At 45.3% G+C, this 14,282-nt stretch overlaps 1 protein-coding gene across 1 annotated transcript; it reads left to right on the forward strand.

The window, feature by feature from the left end:
• Nucleotides 1-13,219: 13,219 nt before the first annotated feature.
• Nucleotides 13,220-13,898, forward strand: LOC113939099 (glyceraldehyde-3-phosphate dehydrogenase-like). The gene is made up of 2 exons (XM_035724409.1): nucleotides 13,220-13,552; nucleotides 13,659-13,898. The coding sequence occupies exons 1-2, from the start codon at nucleotides 13,220-13,222 to the stop codon at nucleotides 13,896-13,898; spliced, it is 573 nt and encodes a 190-aa protein (XP_035580302.1).
• The last annotated feature ends 384 nt before the right edge of the window (nucleotides 13,899-14,282 follow it).

Here is a 14,282-nt window from a genome sequence, read left to right on the forward strand (position 1 = left end):
CCACTTGGTCGTGGTGAATAATCCTTTTAATGTACTGTTGGATCCTATTGGCTAGTATTTTGGTGAGAATTTTTGCAAACATGTTCATCAAGGATATTGGTCTGTAATTCTCCTTTTTGATGGGGTCTTTGTCTGGTTTTGGGATCAAGGTAATGCTGGCCTCATAAAATGAGTTTGGAAGTTTTCCTTCCATTTCTATTTTTTGGAACAGTTTCAGGAGAATAGGTATTAATTCTTCTTTAAATGTCTGATAGAATTCCCCTGGGAAGCTATCTGGCCCTGGGCTTTCGTTTGTTGGGAGATTTTTGATGACTGCTTCAATTTCCTTAGTGGCTATAGGTCTGTTCAGGTTTTCTATGTCTTCCTGGTTCAATTTTGGTAGTTGATACATCTCTAGGAATGCACCCATTTCTTCCAGGTTATCTAATTTGGTGGCATAGAGTTGCTCATAATATGTTCTTATACTTGTTTGTATTTCTTTGGTGTTGGTTGTGATCTCTCCTCTTTCATTCATGATTTTGTTGATTTGGGTCGTTTCTCTTTTCTTTTTGAGAAGTCTGCCCAGGGGTTTATCAATCTTGTTACTTCTTTCAAAGAACCAGCTCCTAGTTTCGTTGATCTGTTCTACTGTTCTTTTGGTTTCTAGTTCATTGATTTCTGCTCTGATCTTTATTATTTCTCTTCTCCTGCTGGGTTTAGGCTTTATTTGCTGTTTTTTCTCCAGCTCCTTTAGGTGCAGGGTTAGGTTGTGTATTTGAGACCTTTCTTGTTTCTTGAGAAAGGCTTGTATTACTATATACTTTCCTCTCAGGACTGCCTTTGCTGTATCCCAAAGATTTTGAACAGTTGTGTTTTCATTTTCATTGGTTTCCAGGAATTTTTTTAGTTCTTCTTTAATTTCCTGGTTGACCCATTCATTCTTTAGTAGGATGCTCTTTAGCCTCCATGTATTTGAGTTCTTTCCGACTTTCCTCTTGTGATTGAGTGCTAGTTTCAAAGCATCGTGGTCTGAAAATACGCAGGGAATGATCCCAATCTTTTGGTACCGGTTGAGACCTGATTTGTGACCTAGGATGTGATCAATTCTGGAGAATGTTCCATGGGCACTAGAGAAGAATGTGTATTCCGTTGCTTTGGGATGGAATGTTCTGAATATGTCTGTGAAGTCCATTTGGTCCAGTGTGTCATTTAAAGTCTTTATTTCCTTGTTGATCTTTTGCTTAGATGATCTGTCCATTTCAGTCAGGGGGGTGTTAAAGTCCCCCACTATTATTGTATTATTGTCAATGTGTTTCTTCGCTTTTGTTATTAATTGCCTTATATAATTGGCTGCTCCCATGTTAGGGGCATAGATATTTACAATTGTTAGATCTTCTTGTTGGATAGACCCTTTCAGTAGGATATAGTGTCCTTCCTCATCTCTTATTACAGTCTTGGGTTTAAAATCTAATTTGTCTGATATAAGGATTGCCACCCCAGCTTTCTTTTGGTGTCCATTAGCATGATAAATGGTTTTCCACCCCCTCACTTTCAGTCTGGGGGTGTCTTTGGGTCTAAAGTGAGTCTCTTGCAGACAGCATATTGATGGGTCTTGTTTTTTAATCCAATGTGATAGCCTTTGTCATCTGATTGGGGCATTTAGCCCATTTACATTCAGGGTAACTACTGAAAGGTATGAATTTAGTGCCACTGTATTGCTTGTAAGGTGACTGTTACTGTATATTGTCTCTGTTCCTTTCTGATCTATGCTGCTTTTAGGCTCTCTCTTTGCTTAGAGGACCCCTTTCAATATTTCTTGGAGGGCTAGTTTCGTGTTTGCAAATTCCTTTAGTTTTTGTTTGTCTTGGAAGCTTTTTATCTCTCCTTTTATTTTCAATGACAGCCTAGCTGGATATAGTATTCTTGGCTGCATATTTTTCTCGTTTAGTACTCTGAAGATATCTTGCCAGTCCTTTCTGGCCTGCCAGGTCTCTGTGGATAGATCTGTTGCCAATCTAATATTTCTACCATTGTAGGTTACATATCTCTTCTCCCGAGCTCTTTTCAGGATTTTCTCTTTGTCTCTGAGACTCGTAAGTTTTACTATTAGATGTTGGGGTGTTGACCTATTATTATTGATTTTCAGAGTGGTTCTCTGGGCCTCCTGGATTTTGATGCCTGTTTCCTTCCTCACATTAGGGAAGTTCTCTGCTATAATTTGCTCCAATATACCTTCTGCCCCTCTCTCTCTTTCTTCTTCTTCTGGGATCCCAATTATTCTAATGTTGTTTCGTCTTATCGTATCGCTTATCTCTCGAATTCTGGCCTCGTGATCCGGTAGTTGTTTCTCTCTCTTTTTCTCAGCCTCTTTATTTTCCATCATTTGGTCTTCTATATCGCTGATTCTCTCTTCTGCCTCATTTATCCGAGCAGTTAGGGCCCCCATTTTTGATTGCACCTCATCAATAGCCTTTTTGATTTCGACTTGGTTAGATTTTAGTTCTTTTATTTCTCCAGAAAGGGTTTCTCTAATAACTTCCACGCCTTTTTGAAGTCCAGCTAGTATCTTTAAAGTCATGATTCTGATCTCTAGGTCTGTCATCGTACTAATGTCCGTATTGAGTAGGTCCCTGGCTGACGGTACTACCTCTTGTTCTCTTTGCTGAGGTTTTTTCATCTTGTCATTTTGTCCAGAGGAGAATAGATGAATGAGAGAACAAAATGCTAACAGGTTAACAACGTCCCCAGCAAATATACTCTATACAAATCAGAAAAGACCTGAAACCAGGGGAAAAGAAAGGGAAAGAAAGAAAAGAGAAAAAAAAAAGAGAAAAAGATAAAAACAAAAACAGAACAATACAAAAAAACAGAATATGATCAAATATGATCAGGCTAGTGCATAGATCAGTGCCACACACTAGATTTTGGGCGTATTTTGGTCTGTTAGAAAAAAGTGCCTCCTAAAATTTTAAAGGAAGAGAGACTTATATATGTACTAAATAAGGGTTGATACAATGAAGGGATGGAAATGACTGTAAAGATGAAAATTATAAAAGATTTTATAAAAGGAATTGGTAAGAAGTTGTTTGAAAAAAGAAAGAAGATAAAAAAAAAAAAAAAGGGAGAGAATGTGATCAGGAGGAGACTAGAACAAAGCCATACACTAGTGATTTAGGGTATATTTTGATCTGTTAGAAGAAACTATCTGAAAATTTTAAAGAGAACTTATATATATATGCCAAAAATAAGGGTAACTACTATGAAGGGATAAAATATGACTCTAAAAATGAAAAATAAAAAGTTTTTTTAAAAAAGGGATTGATAAGATGTTGGTTGAAAAAGGGGAAAAGAAAAATTAAAAAAAACAATAAAAAAATTAACTTTGAAAAACTAATGAATCATGGTAAAAAAAAAGCCATGAATTCTATGTGCGGTATTCCTCTAGCGCTGGAGTTCTCCCATTCTCCTTGATCGGTAAACTTGGTCTTGACTTGCTGGCTGTTCCTGCTGCTCTTCTGGGGGAGGGGCCTGTTGCCGTGGTTCCCAAAATGTCTTTGCCGGAGGCGGAATTGCCCCGCCCTTGTCGGTCAGGGCTAAGCAAGCTGCTCGGGTTTGCTCTCGGGAGCTTTTGTTCCCTGCTAGCTCTCGGCACAGCTTTGGAGGACCAGGGTGAAAATGGTGGCCTCCCAATCTCCACCCGGAGGAGCTGAGAACTCGGGGCCCCGCTCCTCAGTGCGCCCCCAGAGAAAAGCAGTCACTCCCGTGTCCCCGGTCTCCGGCCGCACTCCGTGCTCACCCGGCCTGTGACCGAGTGTTGCTATCTCTGGCACCCGACCCCGTGTGGAGTCTCCAAACCCAGCAGGTCCCTGCGGTGCGCTCCCGCGCCGCTCCTCCTGGGGGAGGAAGGGGAGTCTCCCCGGATCTGCCGCTTGTTGGGTCCCTCCTGGAGGAGCAGTGGCCCGACTGGGCCGCGGATCACAGTTTATGGCAACCCCGAGCTGAGAGCCCGCGCCTCGGCTCCGTCTTGGCAGCCAGCTTCCCCGCTCCAGTACCTGGGAGCTCTGCCTCACTCAGGCACCCCCGGTTTTTCTGTGACCCCGAGGGTCCTGAGACCACACTGTCCCATGAGGGTTCCACCCCCTGTTTAGCCACTGGAGTGACGTCCCTCAGCGGAGCCAACTTCTAAAAGGTCCGATTTTGTGCTCCGCGGCTCTATCACTTGCCAGAAGCGGCCGACGGAGGCCCCCTCCCGCGCTGTCTATCCTCCCGAATATCGCCTCGGATTCACTTCTCCGTACGTCCTACCTTCCAGTAAGTGGTCGCTTCTCTGTTCAGAGTTGTTGCTACTCTCTTCTTTGATCTCCTGTTGAGGTCGTAGGTGTTCAGAATGGTTTGATCCCTATTCAGCTGAATTCCTGAGACCAGATGAAATCCAGGTTTCCTACTCCACCATCTTCCTCCGCTCCCCCCACTCCCAGTCCTTTTGAATTGAAATTTTTGTGGCCAAGAACCCACTATAATAAGAACACCTGGTGTTACTGCAACACGTAAAAGGAATAGCTTTGGAGATCAGTGTTGCCTAGTAAATTAATAGCCTTTACATCAAAGTGGTCATCTTCACTATCACATGGGCTAGAGCAGAGGAAAGCTTAACATTTTGAGTTTCCCACCTCAAGCCCCTTTCTGGAATGTACCGTAAGCCTGCTTTAGACTCTACACCTACTATTTCTTAAGTATTCTGAGAGTATTCGTCTCCAGCAGGTGCAATCACTAATCACTGATTTTATTAGGAAAGTGCCTTCCAGCTCTCCCTATAAAACCTCTTCCGGAGGGCGGGGTGGGGGGAGGGTTGTTCGCTTGCCTACAGCCACTGCTATAACCTAGAAGTGTAAGGATTAAGGCTTCCACATGTACTACATTTGCTTATGTGGCCTGAGATTCCCTAAGAGGAGGACTACACTTTATATCCCAGCCAAAGAGAAATATGAGCAGGCCAACTCAGCCTTGAGGCAGAAGAGGAGGAAGAAGGAGGCCTATTTTAGTTACATGGGGAAAATCGTAAAGCAAGTGAGTTGGGGCTCTCTCTTTGTGGAAACCTAGAATGGCCGAGGCAGGTTATCATGTTAGAGGCCCTGAGTGTGTTTTTTCGACTGTGGCTTTTTCTCATAAGGGAGCGCTTCTTCACACCTCGAGTTCCTGAAAAGGTGTGCACACAGCTTCTATAAACTGGATCTGCTAATGGTTGCTATCTTTTCCCGCTTGGCTTGCTTCCTGTTGGCAGCAACTCTGGACACCTGAGCTCCCAGTGTCTCTCTTGTATCTGTTGACAGGCAATCTATAAATTGATTCTTAAATGCCCTCTTATAGAGAGGGGATTCATCACCTAGTCTGGTCTTATTCTTTGAAGAGTGACATATATCAGGTTTTCACTAAATGGTGCTCTGTACTTAGAATGTACCTAAAATGGGTGGGCTTTCATTCCTTCCTCCTGCCCACCCAGCCTCACCCCATAGCGTAAAATTGCAGAGAACAAACTCAGAAAAGTCTTCCCCTTCAAAAGAAGCTATGGGGAACAGAATAAGGAGATTTTACAACAGATGGACTAAGGCTTGATTTTGGATTTTCTTCATGACAATGAAGCAAGGCTGAGTGTTCATGTGTGATTTCACCCAAACCCCCTGTATTCCAGTGGTATCATTTGGAATCTGTTGTTTATCCTGTGAGAAGAAGGGGAAAATGGGATTAAGGAAAGATAGGAGAAAGGAACGAAGGTATGTGATCTAGAGCAGGGTTTCTCAACCACAGCGCTATTGACGTTTTGGGACTGCTTAATTCTTTGTTGGGGGGCTGTCCTGAGCATCGTAGGATACGGGACAGCATCTCTTGCCTCTGTCCCGTGGATGCCAGTAGCAGCCTCCCTCCCACCTGAAAATGCCCAGAGACATTGCCCCCAGTTGAGAACCACCACTGCATTTTCTGGAAAGGCTCTCTCTCTGTAGGAGTGCTTGGACTACGCTTTGCCCTCTAATCATTTGTCGTTGGCCTGTCCTTTTACTGCATGGGTCTGGCAGGCCACTCTGCTTCTGCAAGCCTCCCAAGGGTCAGGGCTGTGCCTTGGGTCAGCCCCCTGTGGCGCTGTGAGGATAAAACGAGATGCTGGCTGGATAAACGTAGTGAATGTCTCCGTGCAAGCCAGGTCTCCTGGGGAAGCTCAGATGAAAACAATGTGGTCTCTACCATAAAGGGGCTCCCAGTCCTGCAAGATGGGGGCATTGAGGAAATAGTCCTAAATTATTAGAACCAGGAGGAACTTTTCAAATCCTGCTTCAAGCCTTTCCTTTTACAAAAGAGAAATGGAGGTCTAGTGTGAGACCCCTACTTGCTTACATGACATCTCATACCCGCACAGAGCTAGGGTTAAAGCCCTGGGTGGGCGATTCTCAGGGCAGCGTTATTCTGACTAGTCCGGCTGCCTCTCTAACTTTAGACGAGGTTGTTAATGACATAAGGCAGCTTGTGATACAGTTTCTGAGAACGCAAAGAGCCCTTGTCCTCAGTGGGAGGTTGTGTGGAACACAGATAAGCCAGAGGGGGCACCTGGGGAAGAGCCTTCAAGGGTGGATAGGATTTGAAAGGTGGGGTTGGGTATGGCCATGGTAGGTAGGGGTGACAGAGCGACAGTGGTGTGGCTACTGGAAACGATAGGGACACATCCGAGGAAGAGTGAGTTTTCCCAGCGTGGCTGGAGATCATGTTGGTGCAGGGATGTAAGGCTGCAAACTGAGAAGTGTTTAAAAAAAAAGCTCACTAATGTGAAATATAGAGTGTGCGTGTCTACTCTAAAATTATATTTTCCATCTTCCAAAGGTGTTGGATGTTAACTCCACTTCTGTTGGGAAAAGTCGAGGCACGAAATTTAAGTGACCAGAGTTAGTCTGTATTCCACAGATAAGGGTGATTTTTCTCACCGGCTACACATTCCCCCTCCCTGATCTTCCTCAGACAGTTGATAGGTACAATGGCCTAATTTCTTTCATCACATTCCTACCATTGTACTTCCAGGTGGGTCGTGTGGCTCCACGTGTGCACCAGTCTGTGGAAGACATGGGTGCTGGGTTAGACCATAAGTTGCTTACTTTCACAAGCCTTCACTTCACTGTTTTACCCTTGTGCCGTTTCTTTCCCAGACTCACCCAGACTTCAGTGGATGCTCTTGGATCTTGGATGCACTGGGCTCTCTGGAGGATTGGCTGCTGGAACGGGTTAGCCTGGAGGCGGTCAGACTGTCCTTCTACAACCACAGAAGAGCTGTCACCGGCAGAGAGATCCTTGGAGCAGTTAAGCAGAGATCCTCTTGGAAGAGCTTTTGTATAAATGAAGTGTTCTGAATGGCTCTGTTGTTGAAATGATTGCACTTGTCAAAAATAATCAGATGGATCAGAGGACTGAGCTGGAAGACGAGGTGTCTGATAGATACCTATTGCAACAGGAGTCTTGGTGCTACACGCCTGGTCTCTGGATCCTGTGTTTTTAGCCTCTGACTTAATTTGTAAAAAAATAAATAAGAAAGGCATTTTGTTATGCTTGTTGTTTATGGCTTTAAAATTTTTCTGAGGCATGCTTCTCCCGTTTGAATTTACCTATTGTCTTTTTGGAGGACATAATGCAACCCATCACACTGTGTACTCATGATCTCTCATCTCTTCCATCTTCAGCCCCAGGGTGGAGACTGCTGCACTGGAATACACTGATGATTTTTTTTTTTTTAAAGTACATCTACTTAGATTTAAAAGAACAACAACAATAAAAAATGATTTTTTTTGTCGTTCTTTGAGTAGAAGACTCATGTTGTTGGTTATCTATATAGCACTTAGCACTTAGCATAATAACATGGGTGTAATGAGGGTCTGTCAAATGTGGAAGCTGGTCCCAAGTGTGGAAAAACATTGTAGGATTATAAAAATACAATAGTAGCATTATAAAAATACAGTAATGTAGAAGCAGGAAGAATAAATGGGCTGATATATTTTAGACGTGGTAGTCTGGGTAAGCCTGGGTAGGTGATGTGAAGGAAGAAAGGTGCTAAGCATAGCGAAGGATTCTGGGCTGAGGGAACAGCCTGAGCAAAGGTCCTGAGGCAGTCAGGAAAGCTTTAGCCTGTTAGAGAAAATTAATGAAAGTCACGGCAGCTGGGTTCTGGCAAGCAAGGGAGAAGTACAGTAGGAGTTGAGGTTGGAGGAAAAGGCTCTGGCCAAGTCCTGCAGGGTTGATTTTATTCCAAAGACAGTGTGAAGCCACTGAAGGGTTTTAACTGGGGGATTGACATCCTGTTCATTTTTTATTTTTCTGGTTGAGGTTTATCCTACAGTGAAGTGTACAAATCTGAACACACCTCATCAAAGTTTTACGTATATATATCCAGATTAAGATACAGAACTTTTCCATCACTGCTGCTGCTATGTCAAGAACAGACTGAAGCGTGTGCCAATGGGAAGATTAGCTAGAAATATTGTGTATGGCTTTAGTAGAGAGATGACGGTGGCTCTCATGAGTGTGGGTGGTACACAAGATGGGAAGAAGTGATCTGAAGTGAATCTGAGATAGAATCAATACTATTTGCTAACGGGATGGATGTGAGCAGTGAGGAAATAGTGATGCTTCCCCGGTTTGGGCCTTGAGCAGTGTGGTGGACAGTGGTACCAGCTGCAGAGCTGGAGAAGACTGGAGGAAGGAGGGCAGGTGTTTTGGGAGAGGTGAAGATTGGGAATTCCATTCTGGACATGTTAAGTTTTCAATACCAATGGAAACCTGCAAACAGAGATGCCAAATAGAAAGGACTGGACCAAAGATAGAAATTTGGCCATCATTAGCATAAAAGGTGATAAATATATAAATCAGCAGGAATGGGTGTGATCACCTAGAAACATGGGGTAAAATGGAAGAGAGAAGACTTTTCAGAATCAGGGTTAAAGAAATTATAGTATTTAGAATCAGATGATGGAGCATGGACACACCAAGGAGGAGAAATCTGAGAAATCAGAAGAGGGTGGGGCTGTGGAACCCAAGAGGAGAGAGAGTGGTCTGGTCCACCGTGCACCATCTTGGGGAGAGTGTTAAAAGGAGACATGGACATCCACTGCATTTGGAGACATGGCGATCATAGTGACCTTGAGAAGTCAACTCTCTGGAGCAAGGCGAGCATCAGGCAGATTTGAGCAGGTAGAAGAGTGAATGGAGATAGTCAGTAGAGACATCTTTTCAGATGGTGTTGAGACAGAAGGAGAAATTTAGTGCTGAAAGGGAACAGAGACAGGCTGGTAGCCAGAGTCACTTGGTATGCAGAGAGAGAGATCTAAGATGAGCTCAATTGTTTGCTGATGGGAATTCGGCAGGATAGACCAAGATAGTGAGTCAGAAGGAGGTAGAAAAAGGCAAAGCATCCAGGATCTTGAGAAGGTGGGAGGGAGGGAGGGTTGGGTTCAGCGCAGAAGTGGAAGAAGAGAGGGTGTGTACGAACACTGGCAAGCATAGAGATGTCATGGTGAAAGGATGAGGAAGTCAGTACCTTTTTCTTTTTCTTTTGGAAGGAAGCCAGTGAGAGTGCAAGAGGGATGTGGGAGGGTTGACGATATGAAGTCATTGTCTAAGGGAATAGAAGAGTGAGACTTGGATCCCTGTGGACAGATGGCTCACCAGCAATGAATGCCTGTTCATGGTCTGTGATCACAAACCAACAGCAAGGCCACTCTTGCCGTGTGATCTTCTCCAGCGGCTGGCATCTGCTCCAAGCTAGCAAGGAGAGAGGGGCCAGGGAGCAACTCCATGACGGGTGGTGCCATCCAGGTCAGCCCGGAGGAACAGCATAAAAAGGGTGAGGACGTTGTGGGGTTCATAGAAGACACAGAAGGTGTCAGGCCTGTAAACTGAGTTTCAAAGAAGGAATTTCTCTTTCCACCATGCCCCAGCATTAGCTCACAGATGAGGGCACACACCTAGGAAGCAAAGGTGACGCCCAGTGACGGCTTCTTAAAGTACACCTGCTCAGATTTAGGTTGTGAGCAGGTCCTAAAGCAGCCTTCTATGAAATGATCTGGGGTTGATCTGCTCCACTTGGGAGGCACTCAAGCCCTCCCCCATTCTCTCCATAGCTGTCTCTTGTGGGATTCTGTACCACCAGGCTTGGGCTCTCTACGGGGATGGAGAGGCTGCTCCTTGGGTGAGTAACTAGAAGTGGGTTGCCTGGGCACTGAAGGCCATCTGGGGGCTGTTTGCTCAGACCTGGGCTTCTCTGCTAGGTTCCTGCTGTCCTGGGGATTCAGGACAAGCATACTAAGATAGGTTTGGGCATTCCCCCAACCCCATTAGGGTTTGGACAAATGCTGGCTGGTGACACAAGCCTCTTCCAGCCCACAGTTGTCCTAGGGAACTGTCAACCCAGCCGACTAAAGAACTGAGTGAGGATTCCAGTCTATCTATTGCCTTCTGAGAGTTGACTATGCTCAGGGATCTGAGAGGGTCTTGATGTCTCTAGCTCTGCCTAGACTCCTCCTGCCCCAAGCACTGGGATTTGGCTTAGTCTGGAGGAAAAGTTGGGCTCCTCCCCACATTCTGTCACCCATCGTATGTACTGGGCTTGACTTCTGGCCCAGCAGTTTCGGGAAAAGCTCTTGACTTCCCCTCAACTGCCTAAAATGAATTTAGATAGAGGATCTGCCTGGAAGAGAGCTGTCAACACAGGTAGATACATTATGATATGAACTGGGTATGGGAGACAGGGAGGAGCCTGGCAAGGCCTGTTTGATCAAAGTCCTCCATGCCCCAGTGTTCCTGAGCGGCCCCAACATTTGTTTACCGAACGTGTACTCTTTTTCATCTTCCTGTGAATTTCATTCCTTCCCTGTAAATTCCTAGACTCCTACCCCCTTCTCCTCAGTTCAGAAAGACATATATACCTCATTTCACTTGACTGTCTTTGGAATTTACATGTCTGTGTGGACTTCCGCTAAATATGAAATGAAATTTGATTTTTTCCCTGTTAATCTGTCTCATGTCAAATGATTCTTAGTCCAGCCAGAAGGATCTTGAAGGGCCTTACCACTTAAATGAGTTGCAAGAGCTCAGGTAGGTTGACTTACTCTTCTATTTTCTTTCTTACAAACATAATCATACTGACTTTATAGGGTTGGTGAGAAGATGAAAGGAGATAGGCATGTAAGATGCCTAATTAGTGCCTGGTATACAGTAGGTGCTTAACAAATGGTCACTCCTTTGCTTGCACCCACTGGCCAGTAGGAAGCCTCTTTCCTCCTTATTACCTTCAGCACCATTTCTTTTTTTTAAGATTTTATTTATTTATTTGGGAGAGAGAGAGAGCGCAAGAGCCAGAGAGAGCATAGAGGGAGAGTGAGGGGGAGCAGAGAGCCCGATGGCAGGGCTCGATCCCAGGACCACAAGATCATGAGCTGAGCCAAAGCAGATGCTTAACTGACTGAGCCACCCAGGTGCCCCATCCCTCAGCACCATTTCTGACCAGCTGGCTCCTCTCTAATCATCGGGTTTAGTCTTCAATTTGGAAACCCTTGCTGCAGCTTGGCATTGAGACTGAATAGAGAGAGGCCATATGTAGGGTGCGTGAATTCTGAGGAGCAGTCCAGTAACTACCCCTCTTACCTTTGTTGAGGAAACCCCCTTGCATGCAGATGTTTCAGAAGGAAGGGTACTGCCTATGCCTCACCTCCCACACTGGAGACAGATGGGGTGAGTTCCTACCCACAACTCTGAATATGGAAGGAAAGGTAAAGTTGAAGGGAGGGTCACGATCATTTCAGGGCCATTGCACCCAGCCCCTGGAGCCCTTTGGTACCTGCCCATTTCCTAATCTGGGTCTTTTGTTTCCTGATGATTCTGTGGGCACCTCATGTCATTTCAACAAGTCCCCTTTCCACATGGGGTGATCAGTTTTGATTGCTTGCAAGTAAGAACACTGAGTATTTATCTCAGATCGGTCCAGGGAGACTTCAAGGGGCATTGGGATGGCAGGAGTTGCTAGAATGATGGGTGAGAGGTTGTTAGTAAAGGCACTGGCCCAGCCTTAGTACTATCCTGTCCTCCCTGCAACTGAGTAGTGGGTGGTTAATCGGGGCATTTACACCATTTGTTTGTTTTGGTCTTATAAGAGAGGAAAGATAATTTTTCCTCTACCCTTCTAGATTCTTGCTTGAGACCCCCATATATTAAAAAGATTAACAGGAGAAAAACAAACAGAAGTTTAATAACATGTATGCCTCCTGTACACATGGGAGACACCCAGGAAAACTGAGTAACTCCCTGAAATGGCCCAAACCACCACCTTAAATAACACTTCCAGCTAAAGACAAAAGAAATGAGGAGCGCCTGGGCGGCTCAGTTGGTTAAGGCTCTGACTTCTGCTCAGATCATGGTCTCAGGGTCCTGGGCATCAGGCTCCCCACTCAGTGGGGAGTCTGCTTGTCCCTCTGCCCCTCCCCCTGCTCGTGTTCTCTCTCCAATAAATAAGTAAAATCTTTAAAAAAAAAAAGACAAAAGAAATGTGTTGGAGGGTGCAGGAGCCAGACCACTTATGGAAGGTTACCCAGAAAAGCACGGTAAACAAGGGTATGTTATGCAAATTTAAGCTGGTGCCTTCCCCATTGATAAGAGTTTCTATAGATTTAGAATCATCTTCTCTTCCTGGGACAGAGAGGACACCCTTACAAATGGAGATTTCCTGGGTCTCTGTTCCTCCCCATTTGACAGCAGTGACAGCCATGTCCCAGAGACATGATGGTAAAGGTTGGAGTAAAAAGATTTGGTCATATGGGGTGCCTGGTCACCAGGGCTGCTTTTGATTCTGGCAAAATGAATTTTTTTTTTTTAAGTTGGGTGTGGAGCTCAATGCGGGGTTTGAACTCACAACCCTGAGATCAAGACCTGATGTGAGATCAAGTCAGACACTTAACTGACTGAGCCACCCAGGCACCCCAACTCTAACAAAGTGGATATTGTCACCATAAATGACCCTTTCATTGACCTCAATTACATGATCTACATGTTGCAGTGTGATTCCACCCATGGCAAATTCAATGGCATAGTCAAGGCTGAGAGCAGGATACTTATTAACAGAAAGTCCATCTCCATCTTCCAGGAGCCAGATCCTGCCAACAGCAGATGGGGTGATGCTGGTGCTGAGTATGTTGTGGAGTCCACTGGGGTCTTCACCACCATGGAGAAGGCTGCGGCTCACTTGAAAGGTGGGGCCAAGAGGGTCATCATTTCTGCCCCATCTGCTGATTTCCATGCTCTGATGGGCATGAACCATGAGAAGTATGACAACACCCTCAAGATTGTCAGTAATGTCTCCTGCACCACCAACTGCTTGGCCTCTCTGGCCAAGGTCATCCATGACAACTTTGGCATCATGGAGGGACTCCTGACCACAGTCCGTGCCATCACTGCTACCCAGAAGACCACGGATGACTCCTGTGGGAAGTTGTGGGATGATGTCCAAGGGTCTGTCCAGAATATCATTCCTGCTTCTACTTCTTCCACCAAAGCTGTAGGTAAGGTCATCCCTGAGCTGAATGGGAAGCTCACTAGCATGGACTTCCATGTCCCCACCCGCAATGTGTCAGTCATGGGTCTGAACTGCTGCTTGGAGAAAGCTGCCAAATATGAGGGTGAAGCAGGCATCAGAGAGCCCCCTCAAGGGCATTCTGGGCTACAGTGAGAACCAGGTTGTCTCCTGCGACTTTAACAGTGACATCCACTCTTCCACCTTCGGTGCTGGGGCTGGCACTGCCCTCAGTGACCACTGTGTCGAGCTCATTTCCTGGTATGACAATGAATTTGGCTCCAGCAGCCAAGAGGCGGACCCTATGGTCCACATGGCCTCTAAGGAGTAAGAGCTCCTTGGACCACCAGCCCCAGGGAGAGCAAGAGGAAGAGAGAGACCCTGCTGGGGATTCTTTGCCCCAGCTCATCCCCTGACACACTGAGAATCTCCTGACCTCTACACAGTTTCCATCCCAGACCCCCTGAAGAAGGGGAGGGACTTGGGGAGCCCTACCTCGTCATGTATTGTCAATAAAGTATATTGTCCCCAGCCAAAAAACAAAACAAAACAACAACAAAACCCCCAAAACAAATGGAGATTTCCCTTAAAAATGTATGTTTCTTTTACCAAAGGGCGATTTTAGTCGGTTTTCAGAGCTTCTCCTGTGTCTATTTCTTAAAAATAATCAGCCTAAATTAATCCTTATGCCAAAGAGGCATATTTTGGGATGACA

This window comes from Zalophus californianus, chromosome 16 (assembly GCF_009762305.2).
Source record: "Zalophus californianus isolate mZalCal1 chromosome 16, mZalCal1.pri.v2, whole genome shotgun sequence".
NCBI classification, from domain to species: Eukaryota; Metazoa; Chordata; class Mammalia; order Carnivora; family Otariidae; genus Zalophus; species Zalophus californianus.